This window comes from Heloderma suspectum, chromosome 5, assembly GCF_057233095.1.
Source record: "Heloderma suspectum isolate Gila_16-S chromosome 5, 16-S_ref, whole genome shotgun sequence".
Taxonomy (NCBI): Eukaryota; Metazoa; Chordata; class Lepidosauria; order Squamata; family Helodermatidae; genus Heloderma; species Heloderma suspectum.
In genome coordinates, this window is record NC_139462.1 from 16,322,793 (window position 1) to 16,344,328 (window position 21,536).

Below are 21,536 nucleotides of genomic sequence, written 5' to 3' on the forward strand. Positions count from 1 at the left end.
AGCAGGACATGAGTGCAATTTAGCAACTGGTATACATAGGCATGCTGTATCTGACACTGGAGCTAGCATATAGCCATCAGGGCTAGTAGCCATTGATAGCTGTGAATTCATCCAATCTCCTTTGAAAGCCATCCAAATTGGTGGCCATTACTACATCTTGTGGAAGTGAGTTCCATAGTTTTAACTATGTGCTGTCCCTTTTTATCTGCCCTGAATTGCCCACCAATCAACTTCATGGGGATGCCTCCATCGGGTTCTAGTATTATGAGAGAGAGAGAGAGAGAGAGAGAGAGAGAGAGAAATGTCTCCCTATTGACTTTCTCCAGACCATGCATAAATTTTGTACACCTCTATCACGTCTCCCCTCACTTGCCTTGTTTTCCTAAGCTAAACAGTGCCAGACATTGTAACCTTTCTCCATAGTGGAGTTGCTCCAGCCCTTGATCATTTTTGTTGCCCTTTTTCCCCTACCACCCCAAAACACAAAAACTGACCTGACGTTCCATTTGTCCCTGAGACTCCATCTTCATAGATTTCACAACAGAATCCATGCGCTGCAGTTCCATGTTCTTGTTGTCCAGTTCTCTTCGCAAATGGTCAATGGTGATGCTGCTGCCCGTGTCCCGATCCCAGAGCCGCTTATTCTGCTCTTTTTCCAAATTAAGCTCCATATCTTTCTTATGCAGTTCACTCTGCAAGGCAATACGTCCCTGAAGCATCAAACATATAGACCTGTTCAGTCACTAAGGTCACTGAAGAACTTGTTGGTTGGACCTCAACCTGCAGATTGCCATTTGGCAGCAACAAGGAAACAGGCATAGGTGGCACTCTGGTGCAACTCTGAGGTGGCACCCACTTTGTGGAATGTCGTCTCCCATGGTATGCAGGAGATGCCAACAGTGCCCTGTTTTATGCAGCAGTTAAAGACCTATCTTTTCACCAACACATTCCTTTACTGATTGTGCTGCCCAGTTTATTTTTATTATTGCATTTATATTTTTATAAATATAAAAGTTTATTGACTTTTAGTTCTCTGATTTTAAATGCTTTAATTGAGAGTGTGTTTTCTTGCTTTGTTTTTGTTTTCAATGTTTTTAACCCAGGTGTTTTGCATTCTCTGTTTTTAAATATTTTAACTGTGGACATTTTGTATCTTAAACAGCTTCAAGAGGCTTTTTTAGATATAGTCAAGTGGCTTATAAATTGATGAAATAAAATAAATAAAAATTAAATAAAGCTTTTGAAGTTTTTTTCCCCAGAGGGTTTCCCCACCCTGCAAAATGCAGCCTCTGAGGCTACAGGTAAACTGAAGATGAGAGGGGGGAACGGGGAGGGAGCAAGCTTCTTCTTAACCTTTGTACTGTTTTTTCACTGAAAACAGCTCTTTCCAGCTCCTTTACCTCCAGTGTATGAAAATTCAAAGTTGGGCAAAGGAGGGGGGTTTTCAGCAGAAAGAAGGTGTAAGGAGAAAAGGAAAGAAAGCTCCTCTCTCCCCCATGCTTCTCTTTCATCTTGCCATCCCATGCAGCAAACTGAACTTCTGCTTCAGTTTGTAGACTTCATTATCTACAAGGAAAAAAATGTCCTCAAAGCATAATGAAGTTATTTCTGTCCTAAATGAAGCTCAAAATTCATGTAGACTCCACACTGTGGGCGGAAGCACTCTGTTGTGTTGATAGTCAATGAACATCTAATGGACTATGCCCCGGCTTTATTTTGTATACTACTAAAGACCTCCCTCTGAACCATTTTGTGCTTTTTAAATATTCTGTGCAAATGGCCTAACTTTCCCAAAAACTTTTCTGATTAGCATTGATGTACTTTTCACTTACTAAAATAGTGGAGGTTTACTCATCCAGAAGATTAAAGCTGGTTTAATCCATTAACCATTAGTGGCTCCGATGTTCCCCAATTCCTCACCAACAAATGGAATTTGATCGATTTAGCTAGATTGTTAATACAGTAACTTACAAAACCCATTTTTACAGAGGTGTTTCTGTCTCAGGTTCCTACCACCAACTGCTGAACTTGATCGTCTAAGTTTCCAGATTCCTGGCTGTACTGATCCCTTTCGCTTTGCGCCTCGGCCATCTCGGAGTGAGCCAGATGCAACTGTTTCTCCAAATCTTCTATCTAAGACACAAAGACAGCCACACACAAACGGTCCTACAGCAGCTTGGAAAAGCAGAGCAGTGTGTATGCTGCAGGAGCTGTGGTACTGGGCACAGAACTTAGCTTCCTGAGCATCTTACAGCTTTCTTTTTGTTTAAACATGCAACTTTCTAGCCCATAGCTTTGAGGACACATTTGAGAGTGTGTGAAACGTGCCTGCTGGAATGTCAGAAACCAGGGCCATCCCTAATGTTAGTCAGAGTGAGGCAGTAGCCTCAGGTGGCAGATGCTGGGGTAGGGATGGCGGAGAATTTCTCCATGAATCTCCGGGAGGCCGAATGCCAACGCATTCGGCCCACCGAAATTGGTGGGGAAATTCTCCGCCAACCCCCCGGGATGGGACTTACCTCTGTCGAATGTCCCTCTCGACAGCGGGTCCCGGCGGCGGTTCAGCGGCGGTTCGGCGGTGGCTGGTCTTCCGACCGGCTGCCGCCGCCACCATTTCCCCGTAAAGTAAAAACAAAAAACGTGATAGGCTACGTAACGATTTACGTAGCCTATCACGGCTAGATTTTCAAAGTCAGCCGTGATAGGCTACGTAAATCTTTACGTAGCCTATCACGGCTGACTTTGGGGGGGGGGGAAAACGCGTACGCTACCCGTGCCCAAATAAGGAATGCAAATGGCAGCACCCATGGGCGCCGCCATTTGCGTACGCGTTTTTTTTTTTTCCAAAGTCAGCCATGATAGGCTATGTAAAGATTTATGTAGCCTATCACGGCTGACTTTGAAAATCTAGCCGTGATAGGCTACGTAAATCGTTACGTAGCCTATCACGTTTTTTTTTTCAATTTACTTTTTTTATTTCGCGGCCGGGGAGACGGGGCGCTCCCCCCCGGCCTGAATTTCGGCGGTGAGGGATGGGGCGCCTCCCCCCCGGCCTGAATTTTGGCCGGGAGGGGCGGGGCGCCTCCCCCCCACCAAGAACTTTGGGGGGAGAAATGGAGAGCCTCCCCCCCACCGCGAAGCAAGCTGCGGGACCAGGTAAGGGGCTTTCATCCATCCTTAGCTGGGAGGCAGCAGCAATTTGTTGGAGGAGAGAACTATGAGCCATGTGAACTGCTCCGCCTCCACTAAGAAAGACACTGTCCTGCCATCAACATTCAAGACAGATTCATCTGCGAGTTCAGTCAGCTTTTGTACATGGAAGGGGGGGGGGGCATCTTGTTCTTTGCCTCAGGCAGCAAAATGTCTTGGGCCAGCCCTGTCAAAAACCTAAAGGGAGGGTGTCTGGCTGGAGATTTACAGAGCTTGAGGGCAGCGTTTCAGGTTCTTGCATAGCTGCTTGGTCCTCCCAATGGCAAACAAAATCAAAATTACATGAAATAGTTAAAACTGACAACTTATGAAAAGTGAGACTTTTTTGGTTTATACTGTTTGGCTTATAAAAACATTTATACTGGTTGCAGAATCCTATTTTTCTTGGCAAAGAATTTGGATTGCTTGCTTGCATTTTTTTTGCTGCACACATTTCTGGGGAAGAAGAACTAGATACAAATCACATCATCTGAGCAGGCAGGACAATAAAGCAGTCCTATTAACAGTTTGCATGGTTGCAGCAAACATGGCGCCTGATGCTTGTCCAGCTGCATGTGGACTGGGCTAGTAAGACTCTTTAACTGCATATGCTCTGCTTCCCATGGGGCAAGATGTGAAACATGGCACAATCTGAAGTTGAGCCCACCTTCAGCACAACATCACTGTTGCTCTTGAGCAACTCCCATTCATTTGGATGGTGCTTGTGCAAGAGGAGGCATGCCTAGCACTCTGCACCCACAATCCATGCAAGTTTAGTGCATGAAACAGTCAATGAAAGGCAAGTGGAATTCAATAAAGCACTTGCTGCATTGCTTTCAAAAATCTCTGTGGATATCCGCTACTATGTCATATTGATCAGCAATCTACTTGTTATTTGATTTCTTGGGAGTTATCTATAACAGAGAGTTTCCATTATGCTATGATATGAGCCAACTCTCCCTCAGAAGATGGAGAAACCGCCCAAGCACCGAGTGCTTTGAATACTAAGCAGATGTTGGGACTAGAAATCAAATGACAATGTATGAGTGAGTACCTCTAATTTTAAGAACACTGAAGTGTAACCTTTCCCAGGGAGCAGAGAGAAAGAAGGGATCACATTCTCTGTTGGCCTGAGCAAATTCCATTCTACAGATGAAAAGAACCATCCCTTCCAGGACAGCCAGGAAATAAACACTTCTCAAAGTAGGCAGCCTTCCCCAACCTGGTGCCCTCCAGATGTGTTTGACTACAATTCCTATCATCCCTGAAGGCATCAGGTTGGGGAAGGGAGATATATAGCTTGATTTGGGGGAATGACATGGCAGAAATAAATTCAGGTATGAAGAGAAAGGGCACATGAGAACAGCATATTTCATTCTAGAGTGTACATTTAACACTGTAGCTTTAAACGTGGAGCTAAGGATGCCCTCAGATATTACCTCAATGATGGGGAAACTGCAGCAATGCATCCCCTTCCCACATTGCTCTGGTAACATCATAAACCGGAGGTCTTTGGGGAAAATCCAACCTTGTGGCTGCCTCCCATTCCATCTTCACCCCTCCTGGGAGCTGGAGCAGCACTTGTATCGGACAGAGCCACATTGTGGATTCCTACCTTGGGACTAAGATGTAGAGATCTTGTAAAATCCATTTCATCTGTGTGTCTGATTGTCAGGTGCCTTTTGTTCTGTTATCTGCTCATTGATGGAATTGTTTTTTTCCCAATTTTCCACTTGTGCAAATTTGCCCTTGTGCAACCCCCCCCCCCCAAATGTGCAAATCCCCACAAAAAGTGCATTTTCATGCTTTAGCCTATGGGGGAATTACGCATTTTTGGCCGGTGTTTTTATAATGTTATGTCTTTTTCTATGACTAAATTTGTGTAACTCTCTGGAAAGTAAACAAAAACATTCTGCAAGTCCGTGGAATCTGGGTGACTCAGGAAAAGCCGGTCTGCTGTGGAATCCACAGGTGGGATTCATAGAAATCCAAGCTCATTTGATTCCGTTGTGGATTTCTCCAACATCCCTACTTGGGACTTCAACCATATGGACCAGCATGAAAAGGAGAAACATTACATCATCCTTCCCCAACCAGGCCCCCTTCAGATGTTTTGGACTACAACTCACATCAGCCCCAGCCAGCATGGCTCAAAGGTCAAGAATGATGGGAGTTGTAGTCCAACTCACCTGGAGGGTGCCTGGTTGGGGGAAGCTGCATTACAGCATCTTCTACACAGGTGATAAAGAGGTCCTCGAATACTACACTGTTGCTATGTGATGCCTTTCATTTTACTGATACTGGGTTGCTAACTCCTGGTTTTTATTTCTCTGCCTCAAAATACTTAATGCCTTGCATTTATTATCACAAAGCACATACACCCATTTTAACTGCAGATATTACCAATATCCTTTTTGCACTCACCTTGTCCTGAGACATCCTCCTTGACTCTCGAAGCTCGGAACGCAGCTGAGATACTGTGCTTTCCAGCTGACTGATCTGGCGCATGTACAATGAATTCTGGTTTCTTGCTTGTTCTCTAAAGAATAAAATAGAAGGAAGAGGGAAAATAAACAGCCTGAAACTGAAATGAAAGTTTGAGATATATATATACACACACACACACACACACACACATACATGGATTAATAGCTCAGTCATAAAGATATACAGCAAGCGGAATGATGACAATTGTCTAAACAACACATCAGTAAGGGCACAATCCTTACACATTTAGACAGAAAAAAAGTCCTACAACTCCCAGCACTCCCCAGGCAGCATGGCTGGCTAGGGAATGCTGGGAGTTGTAGGACTTTTTTTTTTGTCTCAACATGCATAGGATTGCACCTTAAGGGAGCAACCCTATGGCCACTAGATAGCAGCTAGACGGCCATAGGATATCTTGTTTTCCGGGAACTGACCTCCCCCTACTTCTGCGCTGCCTTGGAGGCAGCGCGGAACAGCCCTGTCCTCCGTGCTTGCAAGAGGAGCGCGGAGCAGCCAAAAAGGGGTGTGTCTGGGGGCGTGTCTGGGGTTGAGAGTGCAGAAATGCCTGTATGACACATCCAATGTGTCGTACAGCAGCCTCCTCCCCCGTTCCACCCTGTGGCTAGACAGCCACAATCGGGGAACGATCCCCTCCGTGCTTCTCCTGCCCTGCATTGGATAGGCGGTCGCCTCCAAGTTCGGAGGCAGCCACCTATCTGGATAGGATTGCGACCTAAGTTATAGAAATCACTGCCACTTGATGCAGTGATGGCTTCTAGTTTAGATGGCTTTTTAAAGGGATTAGAATTTATGGAGGGCAATGGCTATCTGCTATCGGCTATGAAACCTAAATGGAAGTTCCGTGGTCCAAGGCCATCTGCCTCTGACACTGCAGACGAACAATAGGGGACAGCAGTTCTCTTCATGCCCTGCTTGCAGGCCTCCCAGAGGAATTGGGCTGGCAACTGTTGGAAAGAGAATGTTGAATTAGATAGACCAGGAACCTTTTTACATTCTAAGCCAGAGGTATCAACTTTTTCGGCCCAAGGGCTGCATCTCGTATTGGCAGTGGAGCCAAGGGAGCACGTGCCAACCCACCCACATACACACGTGCAGGTGCGCACAGGGGAAAGGCTGCTTCAGGATCACTCAGGGAGGCTCAAACCTCTTCTCCACTCCCCAGCAAGCCCATCAGAGTCGCAGTGGGAGGCCTCCCCACCCCATGACCCCAACTGGGATCATTCCAGCATTACTAATAACAGCACCAAAACAGCAGCTTTTCCCCCACAGCTCAGCTGATCATCTGAGCTGCCGGGGAAACCGGATGGGGCACGTGGAAGCTCAGCAGGACACACAAAGAGCAGCCTGTGCACCTCTGTTCTAAGCTCACTCAAAGAATGGTGATCATTGTCTTTACTTAATGAAGCATGTGGGCTATAAATATGCCAGCCATTTTTAAATTGTAACCTGCCTGAAGACCTTGAGATGGGTGAGCCAGAAATGGAATAAATAAAACAGATTTACTGCAATAAATCATATAAATTTATTGCAGTGCTGGAAAATACTTTGAATGTTACAGTGCTGGAAAATATTTTGAATTCCTATGTGTAAGCCTCTGTTGTTTTGGAGCCAGTAACAGATTTTGAGGTGCCAGCTTTGCATGGGGTAAGCATATGCAAAAATGTTCAAATCTGCACCACTTATCTAGGAATGGGGGAGACAACGCCTAATCCAGTAGCCTGGGATTGTTCCAGCCATGGCCTACTATGAATTCTTAATGTGTCACTGGAGCATCTTTCCCTTTTCTTAGTTTTCACTGGGAAGGCAAGAGGGGAGCCATGCCCACCTTCTTTTTCCCATCCCAGAATTCGAACTCCCAAAATTTAATGAATCCCAAGACAAATCTAGAAAGAAATCAAAGCCCTCTATTGATACAATCAACCAGAGTGTGTGCATCTAGCAGAGGGCATTTGCTTTAGAATACATGCAGAGATGTACTTGCAGAACAGTATGATGGGGACACGTACTGAATGATTTCCAGCTGGCTTTGGATATTGCTCGCATGGCTGCAGGCAGCATTCGCTTTTTCACTCAATATTTCTAATTCCTGTTCATGTTCACTGATTAGCCTCTCAATACTGTTACAAACAAGAGACAGAGAGATAATAGAAAGACATTAGCAATCTACTCGTACACAGCCGGTCCTGAACATTTGGTCACGCTCCGGCGGGACCAAAAAAACAGACCTTGGGATCGGTGGGAGGGCGAGGCTATGCAGCTAGGGGAAGGCTTAATGGCTGGGAACCCCAGAGGACAGGCTTAGCTCCCACCCACCCCAGTGTTGTCCGCAAATGCCACTCCTTACTTCGTCTCATAGAAGTGAACGGCTGCTGTACATTAGGGTGAAAAGGAAGGCTCTGAAGTACGTCTCCTGAGAGAGGCTCACCTGTTGCCCATGTTACGGTCTTTTCAGCACTGAAGGCCTTTTTATTCTCCCAGATGTATTGAACTGAAGACCTTTTAGTGCCTTTAGCTCTGCTGTATTAAATGTTTTGCTACTGGTTTTTATTTTTTTGTTTAATGTACATTATGGTTGTTTTATTTTGCTTTGCTTTTTCGCTTAATCTTTATAATTTTAATTGTTATTGTTAACTGCCCAGAGAACTGCCCAGTCACCCCTACATCCTCGCCATTCCATTCATCACTGAGGCTGTTGCTATGGGGGGTGGGGGTGGGAGGAACCTATAGCCCCATTGGCTAAACTGGCCACTGCCCCCAGATGAAGCCAATTTCTTTGATGGGGGGAGTGGATATGGGTAGTGAGCATGTGTGGTGAGATGGGCAAAGAACGGGAATAATCCTGTCTCTCCAATCTGAGGAACTAGATGGGATTTTAACAAGTAGGAATTCCAAAAGTCAATGGATTTCCTTCCTTGACAAATTAACCATGAGAAACCTTTTTCAAAACGTGTCCCAGGAATTGTATGTTTCCCAATTTATGTATCTAATTTTGAAGTACCGTTACTGGTGTAATATAGAACAGGTTGGACAGAAGGCAGATCTGGATGTACTAGTAGATCTTTGGGTGATTTGCATTAGGTCAGCAAGGATTTCCAGCACACCATGATTTAACAACAGCAGCAACAAAAGGTGGCCTAAAAATAATTGTAAATAAAATAAATACATTCCACCACCCTGCCCTACACTATATTATTGAAATTAAGAAAGCTTGTGGTAACTAGGAGAGTCTTTTTGTGTGGAAGGACTGTGAATTCCATTCAGTTTTGATACTCTACTCAAAACCAGTTCTTGAGCTCAGAATCCTTTCATTCTAAGCACATGCCTTCTGCACCAGGCTCCAGTTGGTAGATCTTGTGGTTCTAGTAAAAAACGAAAGTCAATCCTACAAGTCTGAAGTCTGGTCCGAGTGCCCACATCTGCTTTGGCACCAGGGACAGAGACAAGGCGAGTGCAGTGAGGGAAGAAAGAAGGGGTAGGATGTGTTCTTTTAAAGGACGATAAGGGAAAATTGAAAGAGTTTGAGAAGAGAAGGAGACGTTTGAGGAGTTAGATACAAGAGGTGTAGGTTAATAAAGAAGTGATGCTAGAGGCTGAGAGACGAAGAGCAAGCTCTGTCCTGGGTGAAGGCAGGGAACCAACTGGAAGGGAGGAGCCAAGACTGCTGGAACTACGTCAGAAGCCTAGTCATGTCTTCTCTGCCTTGCCCTGGGCGGTGGGGGGACAGAAACCATTGTGGAAGTCTCCCTAACAGCTGAAGACTGACCCACACATGGCCTCTAACAAAGCGAAAGCAAACAATTCCATGTTCCTGGACTCTGGAATTCTCTGCTTTAAAAGGTCAGTTCACGAGGCCTCAAAAGCTGAATTTTGTTACCACAAAACACAAAGTGAGCCACTGGAAATAATTCTACCGGTAACCTGAATATGTTGTTCAGTTGCACAATTTCTGTTTTTAGTTGGCTGTTCCACAGAAGTTGAAATGTTGCTACTGAATCTTTTGTGTGAAGAACAGGGAAACAGGAACTGTGACTTAACAGAAAAGTGGAGGAGGGATACTTCAATAAAAATAAGGAGTATTTCTGGTAAACAAGAGGAGAAAACCATTACTAAAAATGCTCTACATAGAAATGCCCACACACTTTTTGGCAACAAAAAGTGTGTGGGCGACACATTTGGCGTGGTGAGCTGGATGCCAAGAATACTACTATGTTCAGATTCATTCTCTCTCTCTACTTGTCTTGTGTTACAAAGGCAAAAGACAAGCAGAAAGAGAGAGAATGAATCTGAACGTAGCAGTATTCTTGGCACCCTGCTTGCCACACCAAATGTGTTGCCCTGGCTGCGGGCTTCGACCGCTTAATTTAGAAGTGCCAAGACAGTGATAAATCAGATCCTTAGGTTTACTTACAAGGAGTACTTTATTGAGTAACTTAAGGCACATAGGCGTACCCAATGGTTGGATCAGACAGCTTTTCTGAACCCAGAGCCATCGGGTACAATGGATTTTATACAATACATGTCCACAGCATATCAGCAGCAAGCGCCCCCTAGCATTTATTCCCAGCATAAACTAACAGCACTTGGTTCTCAGCACAGCCACCTGTAGCTTTAAGGTAAACAACCTCTGCTTCTTGGGCACATGAGCACTAAGACACTCTCCTCATTAGTATGGAATGGGCTGGGGCTGTTATCGGCCTTTTGACTCATCTGCATATGCTCAGAGGCTTACTAGCAAGGGAAGTGCACTAATAATGAACTCAAGCAAGGCATTATAGATCTCAAGGCCCCTCTAAGGCTACAGGTGACTTGGTTACACTCCTGGGGCCAGTACAAGAAGATACTTCATTTTTTAGGTTACTGGCATTCATGCTTTCGTGACTTCTAGAAGGGATTACTGCAGGGACAGGGAACCCCTTTCAGCCCAAGGGCTGAGTTCAAATTCAGTGAAGCTGTTCAGGACTGCATTCCAGTGGTGGGTGTGGCCAAAGGGAAAAGGGGCATGGCCAAAATACAAAAGAATACCAATATTTTGGCTTAAAGCTCTTCCTGCCAGTAACTAAGCCTTAAGAGAGGCATTTCAACCTTTTGGAATAGGAAAAATACCATGCAAGAGCTGGACAGCCACCAAATGATGGGCAGTCAGGGCAAAGGGGCTGTGGACATGAAGGGGTGTGTGGCCATCCGGGAACCTCGGAGGACTGGACTGGGGCTCCAGGAGGAGTGACTTTGGCCATTCCCCACCCCTGGACCAGTGCAATAATGCTCTCTACACAAGGCTGCCTCTGACAACAGCTGGGAAATATCAGCTAGAACAGAATGCATTGGCTCAGCATTCCCCACCTCATGCCCTCCAGATGTTTTGGACTACAACGCTCAGCCTTCCTGACCATTGGCCATGCTGGCTGGGGCTGATGAGAGTTAAAGTACAAAACATCTGGAGGCCACCAGGTTGGGGAAGGCTGCACTGGTGAAACTATTAACAGGGCTGAATCAGCGTTCTCATGTGTCACGTATCTTGAAGCATCTGGACTGGCTGCCGATTCATTTCCAGGCTGAATTCAAAGTGCTGCTGGTTCTTACCTTTAGAGCACAGTCCAAAGAGATTGCTGCTTGATAGACAGATTGGAGTCCTCTGCTGGCAGGAGCCAGGCAAGGCGGGAGGAGGACAGAGGCAAAAATGAGTGTTTTACCTGACCTACCCTGTTCTGGGCAGGACCAGCAATGAAAAGGCTTTGAGAAGCTGTGAGTCCTGGCCTCTTCTTCTCCCTCCCTCCCCAGCTACCATCTCACCCCATTTTCCCTCTCCCTCAGCTCTTCTAATGTTGCTGCTGCAACTTTGGAGGAGGAGCCAGCGCAGTGCTTTCCACAGTGGCTGCAAAGAAGAGAGGGGGAGGATCCAATCTTGGATTTCCCCTGCTGAAGTCTTGGCACTGTCTATGGTCTTGTGGGGGAATCCCCCATATTCTATGGTCCCTGAGACGCACTCCCAGGGACCATAGGATTGCTCTGTCCGAGCCCTGAACAGCTTGGGTGCTGAGTATCTCATGGAGCATCACCTTCCGTATGACCCTCTTCACCCCATCCCAACTTGGCAGTTAAGATGTTCTGACAAGATCCTGTTCCAACTTGCACCTTATGTGGAGGCTACATTAACCTGCATTAGAAGCAGCCCCAATCCTCTGGTACTATTCCAAGGGAGGTTCATTCAGCTTCCTTTGAAAATATTTCTACTTTAGATTGCCTTTGCTAACTGTTGATTAAAAACAATTAATTGGCTACCAATACACCTGTATATTGCTGATTTTTATTTATTATGTTGCTTTAGACTTACTGCTGTTCCATTGCTTTTGGTTTTATTTTTTTGTTATTTTTTTGTTGTTTTATTATTTTGGTGATCACTGTTTTTGTTTTTTGTTGTAAATTGCTATGGAAAATTCTTTGATGAAAAGCAGTATAAATATTCTAAAATAAATTTAAAATAAGAAACAAGGAAACAATGTACCTGTCCTGATGCTGTTGAAGCAAAAGCTCAGTCTTGGACTGTGATTCTCTTTTCATCCCCTCCATTTGCTCTTCCAGCTGTTATTAATAAAACATCACAATTTACAGCCAAGTGAACAATTATTCTAACGTGACAGTATCCCTAAATAAGTGCCAGTGTCTGACAGCTTAATGGAGAGGGGACATCAGCCTGGCTCTCCGTCCTCTCGCCACGGGCTTCAACAATTGCCCTAGATCTGCTCTACAACTCAGCAGAACACCATCTTAACTGTCAGCATCTAGAGGAAGGGAGGAGATCAATAACTGTCCTATGAGCATATGAAGTTGCCTTGTACCAGTTTTGCGGAACCTGCTTTAGCCTGTGGGCCGAACGCAATTTCAGAGAGGCTCTGGGGATGCATTCCCCTGCAGGGTGGGAATGAAGGCAAAAGGGGTGGGGCCAAAAGTACAAAGCAATACAATATATTCTAGCATATTGTAGCGTAAAGCTCTTCCTGCCAGTAACTATGCCTTAGGAGAGGCATTTCAAACTTTTAGAATGGGGGAAACATGCACAAAAGCTGGGAAGCCACCAAAGGATTGGTGGTTGGGGGAAAAGGGGTGAGGCCAGGGGACGGGGGCATGGCCAGATTTGGCCCCCAGGCCTGAGGTTCTCCACCCCTGCCTTTTACCAAGTCAGACCATTCATTCATCTAGCTCAGCTGTCTACTCTGAGAGACAATGGCTCTCCAGGTTCACAAGCAGAAGCCTTTCCCAGCTCTGCTACACAAGTTCCTTCAAATGGAGAAATCAGTTATAGAACCTGGGGACTTTTGCATGCAAAGGCTCCTACCACTGCAACCTGGGCTCTCCCCAAACTCTATCTAGCCCCCCACTCATCCAGTATGTCTTAAGAGATGGATTGATCTTGGGAGCCTTTGGAAAGATCTATGGGATCAGGGATGCTGGAGATATCTGCAATGGAATCAAATGAATTCAGATTTCTATGAATCCCACCTGGAGATTCCACAGTGGACTGGCTTTTCCTGAGTCACATGAATTCTGCAGACTTCTGGACTGTTTTTTTTTACTTTCCAGAATTTTATGCAAATCTATTTGTAGAAAAAAAAACATATAGAACAAAAAAACACCAGCCAAAAATGTGCATTTCCCCCCTAGGCCAAAGCACAAAAATACACATTTTGGGAGGATTTGCACATTGGGCGAGAGATTTGCTCATTTTTGCAAGTGCAGATTTGTGCAAAATTTGCACAAAATTGGAAAAAATTTGGTTCCATCAATGAGCAGATGATGGACTGAAAGGCACCTGACAATCTGCGAAATGCAGACAACAGATTTTACAAAATTTGTACATCTCTAATTGGGATAAGTAAAACAATGCCCCCAAGATATTTGTTGTATGGTAGAATGCCCCCTTATATCCTACACACCAGCCAATGTCAGTGCTACTATATATTGTTAGCTGAATGAGTCCTCATACTGGTATGTTTATGTTCATTGTTATAGTTTCTTATTAAAATTGAAAAGAATTACAAAAATAAGAGAGAGACTGATTGCCCTGTGGACTGGGCTGTGGAGCCACTGGTCATCTGGCTAAAATGTATTTCACATATCTGCTGCAACTGTCCTGAAGCTATTAATACTAGTGATGGAGTTTCTCATGGCCTTTGGGATTCCCAATAAACCATGAGACATGCAGACTGGAATCTGAAACTGGAGGCACTCCAACCCAAATGAATCTGGCAGTAGTCCTGGAAAGAAGGAGCATCCTAAAAGAATACATAGGGCACCCTCAGAAGAAAAGCAAGAGTTTCAAAGTATCCATTTACATCAGAAATGTCTTATTTGTATTACTGGAATTATTTATTGTCAGCTGCTGTAAGGGCCAAACAATATGTTATGTTAATGCAAAGTTTGGCCTTAGGTGTTTTTCTTTCTTTCTTTGGAAGCAGCAGCCACAAGGGGAGGGGGGGAAACAGGATCTGGACTGTGGTAAGGGGTGGAGATTTTACCCCAGCTGCTCTTCACATTGGAACGGAAGCTGCTGTTGGTGTTAATGGCAGCATGGAGGATTTTTATTAGGACTGTGGCATTGGGAAAAAGGGTTAAAATACACACACACACACACACACACACACACACACGATCACATTACAGCCCTGATCCTGATTAGTCTCCCTCGCAGCTGATACTTAAAGTGAAATAAATTAGTATGCAAGGTCAAATTATACCTTTAACACAATGTGCCTTTGGCAAATTTCTCTGAGAAAAGTGGGCTAATATTTTTCTAAATAAATGAGAGTAATAATAACTGTTCTTATTAACAATAATCATAGAAACATAGAATTGTAGGGTTGGAAGGGGCCTATGGGACCATCAAGTCCAACCCCCTGCTCAATGCAGGAATCCAGGTCAAAGCATCCCCGACAGATGGCTGTCCAGCCTCATCTTGAATACCTCCAGTGTGGGAGAGCCCACCACCTCCCTGGGTAATTGGTTCCACTGTCGTATTGCTCTAGCAGTGAGGAGGTTTTTCCTGATGTTCAGCCAGAATCTGGCTTCCTGTAACTTGAGCCCATTATTCTGTGTCCTGCACTCTGGGATGATCAAGAAGAAATCCTGGCCTTCCTCTCCGTGACAACCTTTCAAGTACTTGAAGAGCCCTATCCTATCTCCCCACTGTCTTCTCTTCTCAAGGCTAAACATGCCCAGTTCTTTCAGTCTCTCCTCATAGGGCTTTGTTTCCATTTATGCTTAGAAGCTACCACTCCCCACCCCCATGCATATTGCCAGCAGAGGGGCCCTGCACCACACTAGACAAGATCAGGGCCCCCACCCCTGAAATTTACTTTTAAAAGGCCAACCACACAATGCTAATTGCATGATTGGCTTCCTTATTTTGAGGGCAAAACTAAATGCAATGGTGGCATACCCAACTTGGATTGTGACTAATCCCTGCAAATTGCAGGTGAGGGGACATTTGATGCACATTATGGGCAGACAGAACAGGTAGGGGCCTTCACCCACCCTTTTGTCCTGAAATTGCTTCTCCCCAGCCATTTTTCTTCTGAGGGGTTATTTCTGATCATCCAGCAAAAGGAGAAGAAATTTCAGGAGGGTAGGGTTTTTATCTTCCGCCTGCCCTGCCCTTGCTGTACTTTAAATCTCTGCAACCCACCTTCTAAATCCAACCTGATAGGAATCAAAGGTGATCCGATTTTGAGACACGGATCTGCTGCCTTCAGATCTGGTCTGGGCCTGAGCCCAGTTAGAAGTACCACCCCATACAGGGCTATTTCCACTTAATCCTCAGTGATTTAAAAGGGACCCAAGTGTCCCTCAGCGGCCCTTCTCTGGGAGCCCCTGCCAAAGGCAGTGAGGGATGGGTGGCTAGTAGGAAAAGGGCCTTTTCTGCTGTGGCACCCCGGCTGTGGAATGAGCTCCCTAGTGAGGTTCGCCTGGCACCTCCATTGTATTCCTTCCGGCGCCAGGTGAAGACCTTTTTATTCTCCCAGGCATTTTAGTATTTTAGCTTTCTAGTCTTTTAGCTTTGCTCTTTTAAATCTGTATTTTAAATCTCTGCATTGCTGCTCGGTTTTATTCTGGTTGCATTGTTATATTGTGGTTTTAATGCTTTTATATTTTTGTATTGTTTTACTGTGTACTCCTTGGTTTTAATTTTTGTGAACAGCCCAGAGAGCTTCAGCTATTGGGCACTATAGAAATTAAATAAATAAGTAAGTAAAGGGACCCAAGTATGCATTACTGTGTCCCAGGAATGTGGCCAGCAAGAATGGGCAACTACTGCAAAAAAAAGGTGGCACTATTCAAAAAGCGTGGCCTGAATCTATCCTGTGAAACAGGATATGGCATCCAGTGTAAAATTGACAGTAGCATGTGGACTGGTCCTGGGCTCCCACCACCTGGTTAGGATAAGTCTAGGATATCAATCTGCCCCTGATTATGCCAGGGTCCCCCCACTACTCCAGAGTAGGCAGTACCCTTATGCAAACATTTCCCTCAAAATGAGCTAGAGGGCAAAATACTTACTGGGACAAGCCTGCTTTTCAGACGAGACACCTCTGCGTCTAGATCTCGTAGGACTTTGCTAAAAGCAGTGGGCAAGTTGCAGACATGGAGGCTGCTGATGCTCTCATGTTCATAGATCTTTTTGCCTGAATTTTCTTCATAATTCACTAGAACGTTCCGGAGTTCCTGGAGCACATCTTCATGGCCCTGTATCATCTTTCTCAGATGCTCCGCTTGGTTGTTGGCTTCCTTCAGCATCTCCTCCTGAAGCAGGTTGGCTGTCTGCAGCTCATTCACTGTAGTCTTCAACTTGCAATTTAGATCCTCTTGGGTCTGGGACTCTCTTCGTCTGTTTATAAGAAAGGAAGCATCCAATACAAATTTAGGAGCTGCAGGCAACTAACTCTGCAACTGTGGGTAAAACAAAACAGTGGCCTGGTCTGCATGTACGAGAACCCACCATGGGGGAATTTCCATATGGGGCTTCTTGCTGCAGCAGTGGCCCCCATTGAGGTGTGGCGGGGGTGCACCGCAGCTTGCCATTATGTGTGAACCCAGCAAGCGTGGGTTGTTGGGGTGGTGGACAAGCCACCCACAACCCTAAAACAGCCCTTGGGTTCTGGGCTTGTCAAGCACCTCAACAACCCCACCCTCGCCAGGTTCGCACATAACGAGAAGCCGCGGCAGCGAAGCCTTGTATCATCAGCCTGGCACCCACAACAACCAGCGCAGTTAACAAGCCATGGTGCAAACCAGGTTGATATGTTAAACAAACAGCATGTAGCTAACCCTCTTCTTTTTTCTCAGAATTAAGTGTGAGGGGCCCCAGTCCAGATCAGGATCACCACACACAAGTAGGGGAGATTTTAGCCTCCAATGGCACCAATGTAGTTTTCTCACTCTCTCTTTTTTTATCTTTGGGTGGGGGATTTGGAAAGCAAGCACTAAGGGAAAAACTATAAACCTCCCCCACCCACACATGGTGGTCCTGATCTGGATTGGAGTCCCACACACTTACTTGTGAGTAAGAAAGAGAGGGTCAGCTCCACGTGATTTAACGTAACGTGTAGGTTTATGACAGCCTTTTCCAACCTGATGCTCTCCAGCTGTGTTGGACTGCACCTCCCATGGCTGGCAGGGGGGTGCTGGGAACTGTAGTCCAACAGAGCTCAAGGGCACCAGGTTGGAAAAGACTGTTTATGGTTTTCTTTGCAGACTCAAACTGGGGGCAGTTTCCTATGTTTATATTAAGTTGACCGTGCACTCCCACCACTTAAAGGGCCAAAGATAGAGGAGGAGAATTATTATATTTCTAGCCTACTTATCTGCCCCAAACAGCTAAACATTACAACTACAACATAAAATATCACTAGAACATCTATTCATTCATTAAAAATGACAGACTCATTTTAACCACAATCAACACAGCTATAGAGCTCCCAGTTCTCTCCAAAAGAACTTCATCCTAAAACAAACAGCATCTGTCATTTCTCTAAACACCAGAAGAGTACCGGTTAAGTGAGTGTGCCTCTCTAGGCAGAGAGCTCCAAAGGTGGTGTGCCACTATAGAGGAGCCTGGGGTTCTTGCCACCTGCATAATAGCTTCCTGGACAGAAGGAACAGCGGGCAGAACCTCTTCTTATGATTTCAAGGCACGAGGAAGACATTTAAAAGACTGGCAGCAGATACACCCTACTACCAGCAGCCGTAACAATGACGTTACCTGCAGTTAAGACTAAGTACAAGCGACTTACATTAGGAATGACTAGGACAGGTACATGAATCCAAGGACTAGGACTAATATTGCTATCGGTGGAAGTTTTCATGCCAAGGGGTTCCTTTTTTGTGAACAGAGAAGAGGCCATGGATACAGCATTTTGTCAAGTAAATTGAGGACCATTTCTTTTGGCCTTAGTGGAGTTATTAGCCAAACACGTTTTTCTATTAGTTTTTGATGGCTGGTGGATATTATATACTGCATACATGCCACCTGCTTGGGTGGGGACTGGAGGGAAACAATCTGACAGTTTGAATATGGCCAGCAGAAGAGACAGAAACCTGACCTTTTGTAACTGTTTGGGAAGAAAAAGCTTTTTGGGGGACTGGGGGAGGCTGGCATTTGATTTGGGGGTAAATAATACAGCTTTAAGAATTAAGAACTATCTGTCTCCCTTCTTGCTCCCCTTTGCTCAACTTGTAGAGGCATACATAAACAGATGTTATGAAAAAACACTGGTAAGTTTGCAGCACTCCCTCCTCACAAGGAAGCCTGTGACAATTGCCCTTGGAATTTTATACTACCCAGGGAAATGTGGGACCCACGAAATAATAATTTCCACCTGAGTAACTCAGCTGTACAGAGATATGTGCTATCCTCAGGACACTTTCTGTGCTCCCAGTTAATCATTCTAAAGCCCAACACGGAAGGTGCAGAACAAATACTTGGGCCTGGTTCTCATGTAACAACAACCCATGGCTTAAACAACCTATGGGTTGTCATGCACAAGCAGGCAAGAGCAGGGTCACTGTCTCCCACACACCCACCACTTCTGCTTTTAAAGAACAACCTACGAACACCCCATTCGTAAGTTGTTAGCATGACGTCTGAACCCGGACACTTTGGGCTGTTCGTGGCTTAAGCAACCCAGAGTTAACCTACAATTTGTTCTTAGGTTGTTTACAGAAACTGGAAGTGGCTTGTGCATAGCATGCATCAGGAAAATGATTGATTAACCCACAATTTGCCACTGAATGCCACCCTAAAATGCAAACAGCCCCTTAGTCTTAGGAACAGTGGCCATCTCTGGTTTGTGCTGTGAGAATGCTCACCTGAGATCAGTAATCGAGTCTTTTTCCCTTATCACATCCCGAAGGTTTGTCTGCAACTCAATTATTGTCTGTCTTAAGCTGAATTTCTGTTGCTCATGTTGATCTGTAGCCTGCAGGGGGTGAAATAAGATCATGAAATAGTTCGGAATATTAGACTGAATATAGTTTGGAGGAATGGGGATATTGCTGTAGGAGAGATTTTCAGAGTTGGGTATCTGTAATTAAAAGAAGCCTTGCAATAGTTTTGGTGATGAATAAACTGGCTTTTGGCCATTCTATTAGTTTAATGAGTACAAAAGATCTCAGACATGGCAGATAATTCCTGTGTAACAGAGAAAGCATAGGAGGGAGTCGATCCCTACCCTTTAGCAACATCCACTCATACAGTCATATAAATTGATCCCTAGAATCCCATCTGCAGAGTAAAATCTAAACTGATTAAATTGGATCCCTAGGAGATGTAGACAGAGATTTATTTGCCTTTACAAAACTTACATTCTCAGCTTTTGGGGGCATAAAGTTTAAATCTAATGTCTATTTAAGACATTAAATAGCACCACGATCTTGGCACCGTGAGTCTTGTGCCAAGTTTGAAACTCACTTCACTTAGCCTCTTCTGGAGATCTCGGACTTGCTGAGCATATTCTTCCAAGATGGTATCAATCTGTTCTTTCCTTGGATAATTAGTGCTTTTTTTCTGGCTCTCGACCTCCAATTCATATTGAGTAAACAAGAGTTTGGGTGGGCTGGTGCCAGCAGTACTGGGAGCAGGACAAGTGGAGCTCTCCATCACTGTGCTGCGCATGCTGGAAGGTGGCAGATTTGCGCTGCTCATAAATGGAACAGAAGGACCTAAGACAACAACACAGAACTTCAGGGCAAGTGAAGAAAGTGCAGAAATACCAGTTGTACTGTAAGTGTGGTGCACACTGACTGACCACTTACCTCTTTCAGAGCCACCACAAAAAATGAGATTAAAATGAGCATCAAACACCACCATTCTCTAGTAAAGTGGTGGATGAAGACTGAACAGTTCTGTGTAACAGTGCAAACTGACAGCATGGTGAATTCTTCACCTGGGAATTTATATTTTCAAGAAATTTCAGGGTGGTTCAGCCTCACTCCCTTGCTGGCTTACCTCGGTCATCCACAGATCACTGAGTTTGTCAATGGAACTGTACATACCACCCACCAGAGATAATCTAGCTGGCATTTAGCAGCCCCCATTCCTGTAAGTCAGGGGACTCAGATATTGCAAGGGATTCTTAACTCTGTTTCAACCTACTTTAACCTCTTGAATGCATAAAAAGTTGGATTGAAGTGTGTTCAAGGGTATCTTGCCATCCCAGGATAGGTGCTTGCATAAGCAGTCTCTCAGACAAGGGAATGGCCATGTTATCAGAGGGCCACCGATAACAGTCCCCTATATCACATTCTCACCTTTATCCCATTATGTGGTATTGCTTGTTTGTCAAATTGTGTGTTTAGCAGCTCTCGCCACCACAACCAGTGGCAGCTAATGAAATGGAGCAGGTGTAAGAAAACGCACGATTCAGCATCATTGTCTCACAGGCAAGCACATCACATCATGGGGAGAGATAGGAGAACATGACACAGGGAGACCTTTTTCAATGGCCATCATCCACATATGATGTGTACACATCATGGGGAGAGATAGGAGAACATGACACAGGGAGACCTTTTTCAATGGCCATCATCCACATATACTGTGACATGTAGACCCTTGCTAATTCTCTTTTCCCAACTCTGAATAAGATAATTGGAAAAGCCCAACCAAATTTGGGCGGGGGGGAGGATACAACAAATTGTACCATCAAAACAAGAGGATGCAAACTGAATAAATTTATTCTACTTCCATAATTTTCAATTCGGGATATTTTAAGGACAGACCTCTCTAACTACAGTCTGCTCATGTAGGGTGATGGATGCCATCTCTGCATCAATCGCTTTCCCTTGGTAAGGATTGAAGAAAGCTGTGACATGTGAGCCATGAATCCTTCTTTCTTCAGATGGATGTCTTCAGTGTTCTAGGTGCCTGCCCTGCCTCCTACAATTCACATAGTGTGGAATGGGGGCTGCAGCATGGCTGAAAACTTATCCTAAAGGAGCACTATGTCTTCTGTGTTTCTCCTTAATACTGTTTCTTTTTTCAATTGTTTTAGGTAGATACGATAGAAGTAAGGCGTGATCTCCCTTCCACATCTCTCCTACAAATCCGGGTTAGATCTGCACCTCTTCCTCTGTCACTCCAACACTTAACATGGGGGCATGCATCTCTGACAAAAACACAGTGGTCACACTCTATAAATAGAGAGCGCGCATGAAGAAGATTGTTAGGAGTTGTCTCTCAAGAGGGCCAAGACAGATTCCATTAAGCTGATTATTTCTTCCTCTTGCCAAGCAAGGATCTATATATGAAGAGGAGGCAGAGCTGGGGGTATTCCTATGTTTCCGGTCCA

General features: G+C 44.9%; 1 protein-coding gene across 5 annotated transcripts in view; it reads right to left on the bottom strand.

Moving 5' to 3' along the window:
* The window catches only part of CCDC158 (coiled-coil domain containing 158), a 64,370-nt gene that overhangs the window by 32,840 nt on the left and 9,994 nt on the right, over positions 1-21,536 (bottom strand). For all 5 annotated transcript variants that reach the window (XM_084855404.1, XM_084855401.1, XM_084855403.1 and 2 more), the window contains exons 4-11: positions 19,658-19,908; positions 19,057-19,166; positions 16,249-16,576; positions 12,200-12,276; positions 7,704-7,814; positions 5,614-5,728; positions 2,014-2,133; positions 495-692 (exon numbers count right to left, since the gene is read on the bottom strand). In XM_084855404.1, the coding sequence (XP_084711530.1) occupies positions 495-692; positions 2,014-2,133; positions 5,614-5,728; positions 7,704-7,814; positions 12,200-12,276; positions 16,249-16,576; positions 19,057-19,166; positions 19,658-19,908 (1,310 nt within the window). The remainder of the gene's footprint in view (positions 1-494; positions 693-2,013; positions 2,134-5,613; positions 5,729-7,703; positions 7,815-12,199; positions 12,277-16,248; positions 16,577-19,056; positions 19,167-19,657; positions 19,909-21,536) is intronic.